Genomic DNA, 18,929 nt, shown 5'->3' with positions numbered 1-18,929 from the left:
ATGGTAGGGGGCAGCTAGCCTCACTCCCTCTTGTCTTCAAAGGATATGCAGCTTTTTTGGCTAGAAAGAGTAAGATAATTCTTGCAGGATTTGCTTAGGGCTGATTTGTCCCTTTTACCTAGACATACTGTGTTTAGCTGACTTTGATCCAGACACATGATCTCAAGTAGATTATATATGTAAAGTTACCTAAATTAGCATGTGTTCATGTTATAAGTGCATTGACATGTAAACTATTTTCTTTTTAGGTATTTTTTGATTTAATGAGAGAAATTAGAGCCAGAAAGATGGAAGACAGCAAAGAGAAGAATGGAAAGAAGAAAAGGAAAAGCCTAGCTAAGAGGATCAGAGAAAGATGTTGTATTTTATAATCAAAGGCCCAACTCCTTTCCTTCCTTGACCATGCTAATAATCGTAATTTATAAGCATGCCATCAAAGGCTTAAATGACTGAAATTTAACATTTTGGAAATCGTAATACATCACTAAAAGCATGAATTGGAACAGCACTGAGTTAAATTCACTGAAAAAAAGTAATGTGGCTTCAAGAGAAGCAAAGTTCAACCCATTTCATAATTGCCTACCATCATTGTTCTTCTGAATGTAGTATTTCATAGGCAGTCTTTAACAGTAAACAGAAGGAAGTATTACTTTCTGTGGTTTCTTGTAAAGCATAAATTTTGTATCACTAAATCTTCAACTTTGTCTTGTCTTCTACTGCCTTGCAAATTACAATTGTGAACATGATACCAGATAAACTGGTATACAGCTGTTTTGCCATGATGAGTTATGCAAATTATAGAAGAGAAAATGATTCAGGCAGTGTATCTGCATACAGTTATATTGAGTCATTCCATTGTGGATCTGCATTATCGGATTAATTTAAAGCGGTGTAAGTTTTTAAATGGAAACATTTGAATATGCCTTAATTTCAAAACCTAGAAATAGCAGATTGCGTAGTTAAGGCTATATTTTCATCTTGATGCATCGAAACTGATGCATCCCTGGGCATCAGTGTGGGAGAATATCCTTTAGTGTGGAGTGCAGTTGTGTGAACAGTCTAGCTAACGAGCTGTCTGCTAGCAGTATCTGATCTTAATGTGTGCCATACTCTGGATATTTTGAATAGCCCAGAGCATATTGTCACCTGTGATTTAGTAAACAATATGGTAGTTTAAAATTAAGGGGTTGGAATCTACATGTACGGTTGAGGTTACAAGGTTGTATGGCAGTTAAGCCTGAAATGGGCACTTACCACTTAACATGCTGGCACTTTGGAACTACCATTTTGCAAGTTAATGTCTGTAGGTGTCTGGATTTTTAACTCCCTGAGTTGGGCAGAGTGGAGCTCATTCAGTAGAGCTAATGTGTTTTGCATTAGGGTGTTTGGGAAATTCTGGTGTGTCCTCAGTAACTTGTTCTTTGGTCCTCGTGATACTAAGCTATGGGAACATGATGTGGTGGTTTGGAAGCTACTGGGAAGTTTTGTACTGTATAGTCTAGTTTGTTCAGAATGGGAGCATTGTAGCAGCCTTTTCTAGTTAATGTTATCAAATATGCTTCGTAGGACAAACACTTACTAGCTGCGTCCAGATTCTCCAAATAAAATGTGTTGCCTCACCTGTATCAGCAAACAAAAGAATACTAGCCCTCGGTTAGTGTTCAGTATCTTCTGGCTAAAAATAAGCCAGGATCTGAGTAGGAAGGGGTAGATTGATTCCACAAACTACTACTCTCTTATACATGTGTAAACCTATAACTGACAGTCAAAAATGCATTCAAGCAAACTAAGTAACAAATGTGTACTTTACACGCTAACAAATAGATGCTGTAGGGACTCAGCTCTTTAAAAATTACATTTGTCATGTTAAGTATTTATCCATAAGGAATTTTGTATGTACACGTAGTAGACTACCATGTGCAGAATTAAAGTTACTCATGTAACTCTAGTCAAGTAGGCCAGTCTTCATCTTTACTGTGTACTCGTTTTCAGTCTATTTAACCAGGGAGTCTAACCACTAACACTGACTTTGCTTTGAGAAATGTGTACTGGGAACTGAGGTGTAATGAAGCTAATGGACACGGGAAATGTCACTTGTCTTAGGCTGATGCCTTACCCAATTCTTTTTATTTGCTATTTGAGCCATTGAAAGACAAATAAACTTCCATTTTTTAAGTACTTGTGCAATGTTAATTGATGGAAAAAAATAAAAACCAAGTTGTTTCTAATATGGCCACTGACTCCACCGCTCATAATATGGCCACTGACTCCACCGCTCATAATATGGCCACTGACTCCACCGCTCATAACTGAGTATTCTAGAAGTTTTTTCTACCATATGTAAACCAAACTGAATTCTATCTTAATGCTACACTAGTCAGTCTGAGTAATGTACATTTGAAAAGGCTGGAGAACAGACCTGAATAATAGGTGCTGCATTTTGTGTAATACCAGTTTACCCCTCCTGGTGTCAGCAAAGGAATGCCAAGTAGCAAGAGAACGTAAACTTGCTCTAAAGTAACGCTGTACAAATGACACCAAGAAAACAGGATGCTCTACACTAGAGATCTGAGTAAACAATGTATGTTGGAATTGTCAATATTTCATAAAGCTTCCTGAAGTTGAATTCTTTTTTGATTAAAATCAAGGGAGTATAGGCTTATGGCTAAAGCACAGGAGGATCTGGGTCCTTTTCCTGGCTTTGCCAGAGTCTTTCCTTCAAGTTGCTTAACCTCTCTGTGCCTGTTTCAAGAGTGGTGTGTAACTGAAGATTTTCATGAAGTACTGTGACCTTGTCTGCTGGAAGACACTACAGAAGTGCAAAGGGTGTTAAAGTCAATTGTCCATCGGCTTTTAAACGTCTATGGTCCCTTCCATTTCATTCCTATTCAGTACTCCATTGTGACTAGTATGTAATCCTCCATCTACTGACTTAAGAAGCAATCCTGTATTCTAATAACTCTGGCTTAATACTAATCATTAATGCATTCTAATCTTGCTGAGTTAAGCTTCAGTACTTTCATGCTAACACACTACTAGTCCTCATGCCATCTATTGTTAAGTAACATCTGCTCCATGCACAGGGATATACTACAGCTTGTGATAACTGACGAGGCTTGAAAGTATCTGACTTCAGTGCTTTTGACAATCCCTGGCCACTTTTCTACAACACCTGTGGATGGTGTGTTGAGGCAGAGCCCATTAAGTGTACAAATCTTGTCAATGGGCATAACTAAAATACAAATATCCATCACTTCCAAAGACCATTTTAGATCAGTTTCTTGTAAGAAGCTCTTCCCCTCATTCAGAAGTCATTAACAGCAGGGTCATATGCAGAATTAACATCTCAGAAATAACAAGTTGGCATTATGCTGTAATAAAGCCCTGTATTCATACCTTGAGCTAATTAAACTATAGAAGCAAGCCTTGGAATCAAATCTTCGCTACCAATAGATTTGAGTCAGCCAAAAGTTCTGGGATTCTTTTTGGGACACCAGTCCCACAATGACTCCCCACTATGTTGAAAATTGTGATTTAAGAATAACCCGCATTGTTTTTTGAGCACAGGTCTTAACAAAGCAGCAAATATGCAACCTGTACAGCTGTATTGTTTTATGTACCATCACAGCAATCTTAGTGGAAAGCCATAACCGTCCTATTGCATTTGAGAATTCTTAAAGCAAAAGACCCATCAAACTCTGTCTGAACTTTACTTAGTCCCTCTTTGCTGGCTAATCTCAGATACCACTGTGTGATTGGCTAGCAAATGATATAGGTATTTGATCCTCAATGGGAGGGGAGGGAAAACTGCTTTGTAAGTGCTAGTCTGTCCAATATTAGTCAATGGAAGCACAAGAAGCTGGAAGACTCAAACTTGAAAAGACTGAAGTGTTACATCAGGAGCACCAGTGAGGTAGGTACTTACAGCTTGAACTCCCTCCTCCATAAGATCCGCCCTGTCTGTAAATCACCTTTTCGCCATACAAAATATGAGCTGCAGCATTGTCAGCTGATACAATGCGCTTTTTTAAAAAGCGTTTTACTTCGTCCACAGCCCCTGAAGTCTCTGGACAGCTACCAAAACTGAGGCAAGAAATCAGATTTTAGTGACCACCACTTAAAATTCAGAAAGTAAATTCCTGAACCCAGTTGAGGGGCAGAGGGAAAGTCCCACCAGGGAAATTATCTTGTGAAAAACACTTTATTTGCAATTTTCGGTTTCCTCTGGAGGATTGAGGCCCCTGCAAACAAACTTCTGGGATACACCAAGCTGGAGTGCTAGAGATTATAGCAACCAGGTTTATTTAGACTGACACAGATGTTATCAGGTTCCAATCATCGATTCACATGGCTTGGCACCCCTACAATTTCTCCCTTTTCCTCCCCCCCAACAGAATTTAACAATCTAGTCAGAACTCAAAACGCTACAGTATCAAACTGAACATAGGTTTGGGGCGCTTTTGCTTCTAGCCAAACCAGATAGTCACATGCAAAAATCATGCACTTATATTCAGACCGTTAACACGGTGTTGAACTGGCCAAATTGTTTTGCTGTTACTGCAGTAGGTTAGCTATAGCTTTTTCCAGAATTGACTCATGAAGCAATTTCCTGAAGTTTGCAAAACTAACCTTCCTATTCATGCATTTTTATGGGAGGTATGCATTTGTGGCTCATGCTGAACAAAGAGATAGGAACCACAGTGGCTAACCTTGAGGACAAGCTAATCTTTGACCTCAATGAGATTTTTCTCAATTTTAAGTACCAGGGCTGGTGAGCACTTCCAGTTAAATTTTTGTGTGTGAAAATGCTGTTTAATGAAAGTCTAAACGTTTCACGGCGACGTACCTGTTTCTGTCTAAATTTTTTTGTTGGGAAGGTTTGAGGTTCGGGCTGGAATCTCACTTAGAGAGAAACCTGTCCATCTTGAAACCATTTCATTTTGTGGAAATGCTTGAAAGGGGTGGTTTGTTCTAATGCAGAACAGAATACTCTAGAAACGTTGAAAGTTGTCATGATATGGAATTGAGTCTGGCCAGCTCTAAGTACTGTTTCCAGTAAGCCACTGCATTCAAATATTTCTAAATTATTTCTTTGTCAAGTATTTAATATGTAGTGTGTTTAGGTTCTGCCATGTGTGGGTCTGTGTTTTACAAAGCCAGGTAAGTACTGTTGCTTTTCAGATTGGGAAACAGAGGCTATGTAGCTGGTTCAGTAAGCCAGTTGCAGAGTTGTGAATAGTACTCCTGCCTCTCATTCTGACAATACATCATGCTGCCTCATAACGTAATTGCCTTAAATGTTTTCCCTCTAACTTCATAGGGTTATTTGAATTTAAATTATAAATGTATGAAATCTGGATTGGTATGGCTTTGTATTCTAAGCTTCAAGTCTGAAACACTTGGATGGAAGCCATCAGTTCCAGACCATGACAAAATGTGCTTTCATCTTTTGTAAGCACTTGTACGTCTTGTGTGTGAGTCTCCTACATGACCATTAATAACTGAGGTCCTGTCAGCTCTGGGAACACATGATCCAATGTCACTTTTTGTAAGTGCATGGATTTGCCACAGTGTCCTTGATCAAAAATTTCTTACACCCTTCTCTCCCACAGTTGATCAATGTACTAATTGGATACTACTCCCATCCAAAGCAGAGATGGCTGCTTTGCCATGATGCTGTATTTTAGGGTCTGACTTGCTGCTTTTTTCAGTGTGAACCTAGTTGCCATTTTAGTAGCACTGTGTGTATCTTTTGCTAGTATTTGTATGCTACTGTTTGCCAGCATAACATAGCAGCTACTATTTATGGATGTAAAAATGGAGATCACCTTTCAAAGGTAGGCCTGTAGTTCAGAATGAACAGCGCTTATCAGTGCAAGGTGATATAATAAGGATGAAACTATCCACTGGACCACACTGCTTCTCCGATATGAAGTAATGCTGTCATTGAATTAAGCTCTGACTATATATAGGTGTGGCAGCAACTTCCTCAGTATGATCTCAGATTAATGTATTTGTCTTAAGCACCCTGTCAAGGTTCCTTCCCCACTCTGAACTCTAGGGTACAGATGTGGGGACCTGTATGAAAGACCCCCTAAGCTTATTCTTAACCATCTTAGGGTAAAAACTTCCTCAAGGTACAAATTTTGCCTTGTCCTTGAACCCTATGCTGCCTCCACCAAGCATGTTAAAGAACAGGGAAGGAGCCCACTTGGAGACTCCTTCCCTCCAAAAATATCCCCCCAAGCCCTACACCCCCTTTCCTGGGGAAGGCTTGATTAAAAATCCTCACCAATTTGTACAGATGAACACAGACCCCAACCCTTGGATCTTAAGAATGAAAAATCAATCGGGTTCTTAAAAGAAGACTTTTAATTACAGAAAAGGTAAAAGAATCACCTTTGTAAAAATCAGGATGGTAAATACCTTACAGGGTAATCAGATTCAAAACATAGAGAATCCCTCTAGGCAAAACCTTTAAGTTACAAAGACACACAAACAGAAATATACATTCCATTTAGCCCAGCTATTTTACCAGCCATTAAACAAAAGAAATCTAACGCATTTCTAGCTAGATTACTTTACTTAATTTTTTACAGGAGTTCTGAGCTGCATTCCTGATCTGTTCCTGGCAAAAGTATCACAGACACCCTTTATTCCTCCCCCAGCTTTGAAAGTATCTTGTCTGCTCATTGGTCAGGTGCCAGCGAGGTTATCTTAGCTTCTTAACTCTTTACAGATGAAAAGGTTTTGCCTCTGGCCAGGAGGGATTTTATAGCACTGGGGACAGAAAGGTGGTTACCCTTCCCTTTATTTGACACACCCTTATCCCAGTTTTATAAATTTTAAATGCTTTTGGTGTGTAATTAGACACCTTAACCTTTATTCCCTTCAGTTGCACGCTGTAGATATTGATACTGAGTGTTCAAGTAAGGCTTATACTTCTGGCAAGAGAATCTCAGGACATGTGATTTTTTTTTCTTTATTCCCCCTTAATACCTCCCACCAAAAAACTGAGCGGGCCAGAATGGGAAGACAACACAGTGCACCCTTCAAAATACTGCCTTAAATGATTTCTTTGCTCTTTGGCATCTTACTACTGTTGGTCTCCCCTGTTTCTTTGGCAGCATGGATAATTCACAAGAGCTTCGTGGCATAGTGCATCACTTCAAAGTAATGGATGCAGTAAAAGCAAAGGGGCTTATTTTCATAGCTGCTGAGCAGCTGTGGCAGCCTGAAATTGTTCATAGGAGGGTTTCTGCAGCAAGCAACCTGCCATCTGCTGACCATTACTAGCCAGCATATATACAACCCTGAAGCAAGTCTTTGGGTGATCAGGATTACAGAAACAAACCAGAGCTGCCTCAAACTAATTGTTGCCTAGTGTCTGTTACTTTGGAAAGAGTAAAACTAAGCTGCTTACAGCTGTGACAATGTTATGCGTTACTCAACTGGTAAATTCAGTTACTGTTCTGTCTCTCGAAAATATTTGGACAATGGCTGTTGCTTGAAAATATTTAGTGGCACAAATGTATAAAAGGGGAGTAACTGTAGTGCAATTTGCCTAATCTGGTCTATCCTGAAGGGAGGGAGAGTAGTCTGCCATTACAATAATATAGTACTGCAGTATTCTCGAGTAGCAATCCAAACATCACAGTTCACCATAGTGATACCTCAGGATACTAGCCTTTTCCTATAAACACCATCATTATTACTATGAATAGTGGTTAGAGCAAGAGAACACTGGTATTACCACACCCTGCTCCAGTATCCTGTTAACAGTGACCAGCACTCTGATGCTGTGGGATCCTATTGTGCTAGGCACTGCATAAACAAACTAGTCCCTACCTGGAGGAGTTTACAATCTAAAATACAATCTATATGTGCTCACACATAAGCAATTTCCTCCCTCTTCTCACTCTCAAAATCCCCCTCTGTCCAGTTGACAGGGTAAATAAGGGCTGTGAAGGAATTTGACTTTCTGGGCCTCCTAGAAAAACACTGAATCTCACTTTGAAGGTTTGTGTCCCTGCTGCTTCCCCTTCCCTGTAGGGGAAACTCCACTTGAGAGGAAAAAAGAAAAGGAGTACTTGTGGCACCTTAGAGACTAACCAATTTATTTGAGCATAAGCTTTCGTGAGCTACAGCTCACTTCATCGGATGCATACTGTGGAAAGTGTAGAAGATCTTTTTATACACACAAAGCATGAAAAAATGGGTGTTTACCCCTACAAAAGGTTTTCTCTCCCCCCCCCCTCACTCTCCTGCTGGTAATAGCTTATCTAAAGTGATCACTCTCCTTACAATGTGTATAATGATCAAGTTGTGTACTCTCCTTCCTACCCCTGATTGCGGAAGCCCAGAAGCATTTCATGTCTCATCTCTTTCCCCCCCCCACCCCCCATATTCTGGCCAGGCATTGTAGAAGCCTTGTGATAGTGCATTGTTCTCCCCCTGCACCCCTCCCCCTGGCCCCCATCATGCTGGGCACAGAACAGGGAAATCTGTTTGGGGGGGGGGGGGTCATTTCTCTGCTTCCTAGCAATAACTTGGTTCTAGGCATGAAGGGCCAAGAAACTTAAAGGGCCAACCCAGAATCAAGGGGAGAGGGTGGCATTGCCCATTCTGTGATTGGATACTAACCGATTGTATTTCCCTCTTACGTGGTGTTTTTTACATGAAACTCTGAAACCCTTTACAAAACAGATTGCCCAAACTACCAACCACCAGTTACCTACAATGTGCCCTTCATATTTCCAAATGTCAAACATTTTGTTTGTAAACTTGGATTTGTATTGCAAATTTTTAATGTTCTAAAATTTGCGGTACGTTTGCTCCCTAAAACGAAATTTCAAATCCCCAAACCAGTGAAACAAAATGTAGTGAAAAGGCTGACTTCTGTAATGTGAGCCCTATTCTACAGCTTGGGAATTGGAAGCACAGCTATGTCAACGGTAAATTTCAGTAAAGGTTGTTCAACTATCAACAGGTTCCCAGGTTAGCCAAACTAGTGCCTATTAGAATTCTCATATTGGATACGATACCCCAAAATTGAAGCGCACACAGAACACAAACCTTGTGCTCAGTGACTGATACAGTGTTACAGAGTTACTCCGTTATAGTCAGAAACTGAATGCAGACTCACTACTTAAGGCCCTGATCCTTCTCCCTCCCTCCCACCCCCCCCAAAATCTTCCTAAAACTTTTGTCAGAAAGATGGCACAGTAATGGTTCATAACTGAAACAATGTATTTGCAAATGTAATGGCTAAAAACATTATTTTTTTTAAGAAAATCTTTAATTCTGTTGTAAGGGTTTGTTTTCTTCACCGCTCTTCCCTTCCCTCTGCTTAAACCTGCCCCACTTATGGTACTGTATTTAGTTGCGTTCCTGCTCTCAGGATGTAGAATATAAACTGCAGTCAGTGTACATGACCCTGAATAATAATAATAATAATAATTACCTGGCACTTAAGTAGCTAGCAGAACTCAATGCACTTGACAAAGGATGTGGGCATCATTATCCCTATTTTACTGGTGTGGGAGGATAATTGACTTGGAAAACTTGAGACAAAGTTGTGAAGTGACTTGCCCAAGGTCCCACAGCTGGTCAATTGCTGAGCCAGGAAGAAAGTGGTATCGTCTTTAGCCCCAGCTAAATAGAGCTCCAAAATAATTGGCTAGTTTTTTGTTGAGTAGCACTTGGCTGATGTGTTTTGATAGGATTTTTGCTTTTCTTTTGCTTATGAAACTAAGAACTTATTGAGAGAATTTCTGTGTGTAGAGTGGAGAATTCTGCAATCCCTTCTATTGGACTGACTCACTAAAAGATCTTGGTCAACCCAAACAAGGATCCCAGAACAGGCATCCTCCCATTCTATCTCATCACTGCTAGAATGGCTGTTGAAATGGTTACTGGACATCTCAAATACAGCAATTAAAAAGAACGAAGCCCTTTGATAGCAGTTGGCTGTGGGCTGCATAATTACTGAGAGTTTCAGAAGGGCTCCTTTGCTCAAGACTGACTTGAGGAAGCAGTCAGTAGTAAAGGGTGCCAGGAGCCCTCAGCTAGGGGGACCAGATGTCCTGATTTTATAGGGACGATCCCTATATTTGGGGCTTCGTCTTATATAGGTGCCTATTGCCCCCCACCCCATCCTGATTTTTCACACTCGCTGTCTGGTCACCCTACCCTCAGCAAGCCTTAATAGAATTTCATGGCACCTAATAATGTTATGTAGGTTTGGGGGTGGGGGGGATTCACATGCCACTTCGCTGCTCACTGCAAAGCTGGTTTGCATTTATTGAAATAAACAGACAACAAAAATGAGTGCAACAGCTTCCATGGGGGTGGGTGTGTGTGTGTGTGCATATTTAAACCAATAATACTTAGCTCGCCTTCATTGGATCTCAGAACTTTACAAAGGAAGGTAAGTATCATTATGCCAATTTTCATGCAACAGCACCCATAGTCAATTATCTAAACCAGTGGTTCTTAAATTGTGGTCAGTGAACCACTAGTGGTTTAAGGAGCACTGTGCTGGTGACCTGGTTAGTCACGTAATACGGGCTCCTTTTTGTATTTTGTGTTTATCTGTTAAATAGCATTAAAAACAGCTCAAAATATCATTACTTTCCTAGTAGGACTTTTCCACTTAAATTTTAGTTGTCACTGGGCTATTATGTAATCCTGGCTGAAAGGAGGGTGGTGGTTGTCTCATGGACAATCTCTTTATTAAACTGCGGTCCATACTGTGAAAAAGCTCAAGAACCTGCTTGAAACAAATGCTCACTACCAATTTTATTTACAAATTAAAGACCATACTGCAGCCCTTTGTCATGCGAGTACTCCCACGACTATGGGTTGTAGAATAAAATGTTGATTTGTAGAGCTGCTTTTAATTTACCTTTAAACACAGTTTATTTTGATGTTAAATCCTTGAACCTTGTGAATTTAATCTCCCTTCCCATGCAAAAATATGTAATCCTATCACAACTGAATTAGATTAACCCTATTTTGCTCAATCATTTACCAGTTACAATTTAAAAACAAAAACAAGAAAAACAAATGGGGTGGCAGGGGCGAAGAGTATGAAAACAGTTAGATTTGCTCTCTGCCTATTAGCTTCCTTCATTCCTCCCCTCTTCCTTTGGACGTTGTGAAAGGAGCATATTACTCCCTTAAGGGATAAGCCTATATAGCTAGAACAGCCAAGTGTATAATCAGAAGGCCCTGTGCTGTGCTATATAAACAGGAAGAGGATGCTGAACAAGACAAGGGGGAGTAGAAGCTATGTAGGCTGCAATGGGTGGTGGTGGTTTCCTCCTCTCAGGCTGTAGGGAGGCTGCCCTAACTAGAGACTTGGAATTGTTAGTTTTGGGATCTGACTCAAGGCTCTAAAGTGAGGACCTTATGAACGGTTTTTGTTTGCTCCTGTTGTGAAACCCTATTGAAAGGTACATGCCATTTGTTAGTGTATGTTGGCTTCTCCTTGCTAATAAAAGTGAACCCCTTGCTGCCCTGACTGGGGAAGTTAAGGTGGGCACAGCCACAGTGCCACACAAACGTGCAAGGACTGCTCACACCTTGACACGCACCTATTGAAGCAGCAGTTCTTGTGGCCGGGGATCGATTGGCTGCAGGGTCTAGTTAGCTTTTCATGTTTGCTGGTATCAATTATTTTCTTCCGTAACAATGCCAGGCACTTGAAACTGCTGCAAAATTCTTTAAGATATGTTCCATTTTGGATATGGAACTTGGATACCGTGGTTTGGGATATATCAGATGGACGGGGTATAAGGTCCAGTTCCGAGCTTTTATATGAGTGAAATGTATGGTGAATGCAGAGTTGATCACATAAATGTAAATCCGGCACTACAGAATCAGATACTGTTCACCCAGGTTTACAGAGATGTAACTCCAGTACAGTCAGTGGAGTAACTCTCTGGATTTATACCGTTACAACGGAGTAGATCTTTCACTTGAAGTTTACTGTCCATACCAACCTAGGATGTTTCAAGTTCATGGGCCAGATGCTGTTCTCAGTTACACCAGCATAACTCCACTGACTCTCATTCTGGATTTACTCTGTCATTTTAGATCCGAACCATGTGGCTGTATGAGACTGTTGCAATGACTCTAGGCTACAAGCCTAGCTTTCTAGTCAAAAAGGAAACCCGTGTCAATGTGGGGAGAGGTCAGGAACGCAAAACAATAAACAGGTTTCAGAGTAACAGCCGTGTTAGTCTGTATTCGCAAAAAGAAAAGGAGTACTTGTGGCACCTTAGAGACTAACCAATTTATTTGAGCATGAGCTTTCGTGAGCTACAGCTCACTTCATCGGATGCATACCGTGGAAACTGCATCAGACATTATATACACACAGAGATAATGAAACAATACCTGCTCCCACCCCACTGTCCTGCTGGTAATAGCTTATCTAAAGTGATCATCAAGTTGGGCCATTTCCAGCACAAATCCAGGTTTTCTCACTCTCCGTGCCCCCCCTCCCCCCCCACACACACTCACTCTCCTGCTGGTAATAGCCCATCCAAAGTGACCACTCTCTTCACAATGTGTATGATAATCAAGGTGGCCATTTCCTACACAAATCCAGGTTCTCACTCCCTCACCCCCCTCCAAAAACCACACACACAAACTCACTCTCCTGCTGGTAATAGCATTGTGAATAGAGTGGTCACTTTGGATGGGCTATTACCAACAGGAGAGTGTGCGGGGGGGCGGAGAGTGAGAAAACCTGGATTTGTGCTGGAAATGGCCCAACTTGATGATCACTTTAGATAAGCTATTATCAGCAGGACAGTGGGGTGGGAGCAGGTATTGTTTCATGATCTCTGTGTGTATATAATATCTGCTGCAGTTTCCACAGTATGCATCCGATGAAGTGAGCTGTAGCTCACGAAAGCTCATGCTCAAATAAATTGGTTAGTCTCTAAGGTGCCACAAGTACTCCTTTTCTTTTTGCGAAAACAAATGAGAGAGAACAGACTTGAGACCCTTTGAGACGATGCATATACAAAATATTTACAATTGTTTTCCCAGTTAAGGTGGATCCAACTTTGTTAGTACACTAGTAACAACCACGGGAACATTCTTTTCTGTCTCCTCTGTTTACCTCTGACGTGACTTTCTCCTTTAGTCACAATCTATCAGAAATCCTTTCACTGGGGCTAAATGATTCCTTGTAGAATCTTTGCATGCATCATGGGCTGTGTCAAACCAAAGGTTGACTTTTCTTTTTGAGAAGGAAAAGGAAATTTGACACACATACCCTAGTTCAATATGAGCACAGGCTCAAAGACTGTAATGGTTAAGAAGGAGAAAAAATGCACTTGAAGAATAATTTTTCTGAATTTTTATTTTGGATCCAAAACAAGAAACCACTTTGTACTGGGGCAGCCCCAACTTTAAGCCAAGAACATTAAGAGGCTGCAGATAAACACTGCTGATTGCAGATGGCATACACCTGACCTTCCAAGACCTGCTATTACAGCAGTTTTATCTTTCAGGTTCTTTACAACTGGGGAAAAAAGCATGCAGATAAATGGGAAACAATAACTACAGAGCAAGAAATTTTCCAGCGTTTGTGAAAGGCTGTCGATTGTAAGAACAGGGAAACCTACATTATCATTGTGAATGCCTACTACTTTTGAGAGAGACAGCTAAAGAATCTACTATGCATTGTCTGTTTGAGCCAGTGGGAAAAGGAAAAGTTAAGGATTGAAGTTTCTTACATGTCAAGGAAAAACTAACTTGATTCTTGTCCTAGGGAGTAGGACTAGGTTGATTCTACTATTGTTCTACAGCTTAAGCTTTACAGATTAAAGATAAAGTTAATCTTTTGTCCTTATTGGAATGGGAGGAGGATGAGTTCAGCTGTGGGGGGACTGCAGGTGACTCCCCTGAGAGAAGGTAGGTGAAGTGTAATTATCTTTTTGCTGCTGCTGTTGGACCAGCTTCTGTTGGTGACGGAGACAAGCTTTCAAGCATACAGAGAGGCAGCCGGCAATAGTAGAGGAACGACTGATAACTTATCCCAGCCCCACATGAAGAGGAGATCCCCAAAAATATGGACGAGGAAGAAATACTTTGGTGAACAGTGCTGAGAAGTTCTGTGAACAGGAAATTCTTTATGGATGAATTCTACAGCCTTTCTTACATGACGAAGTTTACGAATACTAAGTTTCAAAACACTGTGATGAAGGCAAGGATTTGACCCCATTCTGCAGATGAATAAACTGAGGTTCAGAGGGTTTGTTTTTTGTGTGTGTGTGTGAGGGAGGTTAAATTGCCTCAGGTCAGACACCTAGTTTCTGGAGACCCTGGGAGTCTAATCATCATGAGCCCCTGTCCTAAGCACAGGAGGACACCACTCAATCATTCAGTTGTACATCTGAATAAAAATAGAGCCAACAGCCACACTCTTGTCTCAGATGAACTGGTGTAAATCCAAACTGATCCTGCTGAGGAAGGATCTGGGATTTACACAGGTAAATGTAAGATTGGAACTTGACTGTTAAGTGATGTTGGTGTAAATGACACCCAGTGAAAGTTGCTCAGAAAATGAGCATGAATGGCAAAGTAATGTAGCCTTCACCAAAGGTGCATTCTCACTAGGTTTGTAAAATGTGTACCTTTTACTGATCTAGTATGCTGTGGGGATTAAATTGAGCCTTGGCATGTATGTGAGTCCTATGTAAATTTATGCCAGAACTTAATTTGTTCCCAGGAACATTGGGGCAGATACAGGCAAAGGAGAAAGTAAGGATGACTATCTTACACTCCCTGCAGTTGCTTTTTTCTCATGAACCCATGCATACACACTTCTACTCAATTGGTGCATAAATTGCTTTAGTTTTGCACATTGACAATACACGATCTCACACCACTTACAGCTGCTTGTCATCCTTACTGAATGTGGCTCAAACTTTCACTGCAGTTGCACTTGCTTCTGAATCCTCAGGCTTAATTTGGTCCCTAGTTTTGATAAATGGTGCCTGAAGTCCAAAAGGGGTTTTTGCTGTAATGTTTGCCTACACTGTTTAGTTTACATTTTTTCCTAATTTGTTTTTAAATAAAAATATTTGGTCAGGTTACATATGAATAAGTTGTTCTACTCCAATGTTGATTTGTAGGCTTGTGTGGTGGTCACCTTTATGTGAGCTGGTGGCCCCATGTGAAAGAATCTTTTGCCAGTTTTCAAAAGTGCCCAGGGTTTGAAGCAACTTAAATGGGGCCATCTTCTGAAAATCAGGCCCCTATGAAGCAGCTCAACTTGGACACCCAAAACTCACTTACCATGTTTCAAAATGTAGGCCCTTTATCCCACTTTACTTAGTGCCTCAGTTTGCCCCCCTGTAGAGCAACTTGTCAAAGAGCAAGCATGAAGTCTGAGGTACAGCTGTTGCTCCTCTTGCCTTCCACTAGAGATCTGGGTGAAAAATCGGGCCCCATAACTTCTGAGATCCAATACAGTCCCTTAATTGACCTCTCTGGAGGTAAAGATAAATTGTAAAGAAATCTTCAGATTCATTCCCAGGGAGGGTCAAACATACTGATGGATGTTTCAGCATCAGATTAAAACAGAACTGTTAAAATTCCAAGAACAAATCACTTTTGATAAAGGTGCATGGACAATGAACTGGGCTTTTAGAACTTTCTTATGTAGGTTTAATTTCATAGCTTCATTTTTGTTGCTCTACTGACCTCTAGAGAAATTTTTCAGTAAAGCAGTTTTTGGATATTTTTATAGAGAATGCCATAGTTTAAAATTAGTAACTGTACTTTTCACACTAAGTGGCAGTGGCTCAGAATTAACATCAAAGCATGGCTTTACCTGAACTTGCAAGCTGCCTGCTGTTGCCTCACTTGGCTGCAGCATGCTTGGGTGAGTCAATCTCGACACTCTCAGTTGCCAGAGAATGTGCATTGTCTTCAGCAACTGCATACCCATGGTGGCAGCTCAAAGGTGTTAGTGGAGAGTTCCATTAAGTTTTCCCTTCCCCAAGACCATGCAGAGGAAGGTACATCTCCGACTCCACACACCTACATCAATACCCTTGAACAACACCTGAGCTTGAAACCCATGAAATGTGTCATCCTGATATAGATCATAGAATATCATGGTTGGAAGGGACCTCAGAAGGTCAGCTAGTCCAACCCCCTGCTCAAAGCAGGACCAATCCTCAATTTTTGCCCCAGATCCCTAAGTGGTCCCCTCAAGGACTGAACTCACAACCATGGTTTAGCAGGCCAACACTCAAACCACTGAGCTATCCCTCTTGAGAGACATAAATAAAATCCTCTCTAAAGAGCAGGCGCAGGCTCAGCCTAACCAGGGGCCGTGCAAGCTTCCCTTATCCATGGGCCTTTGAGGGAATATTCTGAGGGCTGTAAGGGTTGTTGTGTCTCCCTATTCACACAGTTGTTTGCCTTTCTTCAGGGACAGCCGAATAGATGCTAGTTTTGTGATGTGGTCTGAGGAAGCGCATCAAAAAAAACTGGGGCATGGAAAGACTACCCTGTGAGAGGAAATTAAAAAAAATTGGACTATACAAAGTGAAGAGACAAATCAGCGGCGACATGATAGAAATATACGCTAACTTAAACATAGATGCAATAATTAACTTAGAAAAAAACATCAGGAGCTCTTGTTCCCCCTCTCTCATAATTCTAGAACAAGAGACTATTCAATGATATTACGACAAATTTCAAATTTAAGATTTTTTTTGGCTCTTTACTATGCATCACTGTGATGGGACCAGCAGGGTGCAACCTGGAACTGTGGGACAGCTGTGCCCCCTTAACTTTCCAACCTGGGTTGTCTCTCCACAATGCTTTGCCAGTGATAAGCAGCAAACCCCTCCAGCTGCTATCACTCAGCCACCAGGATGCAGGGCACACCCAGTTAAGTTGCATGAAGACTCCTCAAGCCCCTAATGAACTGTTCATAGGGAAACACCTGCAAATCTCCCAAGTCTTCCAGCCCAGAAATAGCATCTGACACTGCTCAAGACCTTCTCTTGAACATGCAAACTTACTAATTAGTTTGCCACTTCATCAAAGGAAAGTGGGCATGCCACCAGCCTTTGTAACCTGAGCAGATTTCCCAAATATGTTAAACTCAGTTGATAAAACATTAAAGTAAATTAAAATCTATCTTTTTGTAGTTAGTGTTTATTAGTGGTAGACATAAAGGTCAGAGATGCTTACTCAAGAAAATAAAAAAAGCACTCAGTCTAAATACTAAACCTTATTAGGCCTTGTCTATACTACACTGTTTTGTCAACAGAAGTCAGCTTTTGTTAAAACAGTGGAGGTTTGCACACTAAAATGCTCCTCCTGCCAACGTAACGCCCCTGCTATGCTGCCATAATAAAACCACCTGGGGCATAGGACTTACATTGATGTAGTTAGGATGATGCAGTGTCCTTACATCCGTGATTGGCTGTCATTTGTGTCAATTTCGTGACTCTACAGGAGCCGTAAAATTGACAAAAATGCTGGCTCCTGGGCAGCTGCCCAGTCTCCACTCCAAACCAGCTTGGGCTGTGCCTGGGCTCCCTGCTCCCAAGTGGGAGCAGGGCAGCTGGATGGACCTCCCCATCAGAGGCGAGAAGCCCCAGCGAGGAGCTGCAGGGAGCTGCAAGCCCTAGTTCTCAGTCCCCCAGACTGCCCCCCTTCAGTCAGTTGGAAGCGCTCCTGGGGATGGTGCACACTACTAACAGAAGGAGGGCAGTGTGGACATCAGCCACAGCAGCAATTAATACGGTGGCCGTAAGTCAACCTTATGACTTTGTAGTATAGATGTAGCCTTCGTCTAAGCAGTATCTGGATTAAGCAGTTTTTCTCACCCCAGTTCTTCTCACCCCACTGGATGTTGTAGGTAGGTTACAGTCCTTAATACACAGGCTGACTTTCGGTCTCAGCCTGGGAACAGTCTCCTCAGTTCAAGTCTGTCTTCCCAGCATTCTTGTTGACTTCAGAGAGGTGCTCACATGATGCCACGGTCCCTTATTTTATAGTCTGTCTGGAAAATACTAGCCCAGACATGGCCTGGTGGGCCTTGCTGACTCAGTTAAGCAATCCCCATTGTCATGCTTGCACAACTCTTGTAAATCCCTTATTTACAGCTTCTTTGCTGATTAATGGTCATTTAACAGCCACCATAATGTGGGTCACTACCTTTGTTGTCACGGGAGAATTAGCAGTGGGCAACTCCCAAACTCGCAGCATATTTCAATAACCATATAGCAAACTCGCATAGCTTCATACACACTACCAATATACATAGTTTGACAGAACAATGAGTTTCAGCAGATTATGACCTTTCATCTGATATCTTACATGGCAAGCTTTGTATGAACTATCACAACTATACATGAATAATGAATATGGGGGTTACAGAGTGCTACTTAAAGGTACAGCATGTCACAATCTCTACTTGTGAAAGCTCCCTGCAACACAATATTTTAAACAATGAGAGCTTAGCAGGAACCAAAGGACTAGACATTGGTAATGGATAAGAATATTTATGGTGGTTTGGCACCAGACCAAAAATAACTGATATTAACCATTCTACTTCAAAGCAAAAGACTGGAGGCGGGAGAAACGTCTATGTATAGGTTATCCCATTATCATCTGTTATGGGTTTTTTCCCCACATCATCTGATTACTGGTGGTGACAGGCTGCTGAACCAGAGGAACCAGTGTTTGATCTGTTATGGCAATTTTTACATTCTTGTATGTTAAACTGGGAAAGGAGACCAAACAGTGATCAGATGGTAACCATTTTCAATTACTGCCAAGCAATTACGGTGTTCAAGGTTCTATTACTAATCCTTTTAGCTGTCTAGTTTACCATACCGCTGTCATCCTTGTATGTAGAATAAATATTACCATTGTTGCCA

General features: G+C 41.3%; 1 protein-coding gene and 1 long non-coding RNA gene across 2 annotated transcripts in view; one reads left to right on the top strand and one right to left on the bottom strand.

The window, feature by feature from the left end:
• Positions 1–2,178, top strand: part of RALA (RAS like proto-oncogene A) — a 50,147-nt gene extending 47,969 nt beyond the window's left edge. The window contains exon 5 of the mRNA XM_048839173.2: positions 249–2,178. Coding sequence (XP_048695130.1) covers positions 249–371 — 123 coding nt within the window. The 3' untranslated portion in view covers positions 372–2,178. The remainder of the gene's footprint in view (positions 1–248) is intronic.
• LOC142071142 (uncharacterized) overlaps positions 1–18,929 on the bottom strand; it is a 72,489-nt gene that overhangs the window by 36,679 nt on the left and 16,881 nt on the right. The gene's annotated exons all lie outside the window — the stretch shown is intronic.

Source organism: Caretta caretta, chromosome 2 (genome assembly GCF_965140235.1).
Source record: "Caretta caretta isolate rCarCar2 chromosome 2, rCarCar1.hap1, whole genome shotgun sequence".
Taxonomy (NCBI): Eukaryota; Metazoa; Chordata; order Testudines; family Cheloniidae; genus Caretta; species Caretta caretta.
This window is presented reverse-complemented; position numbering and strand designations above follow the sequence as displayed.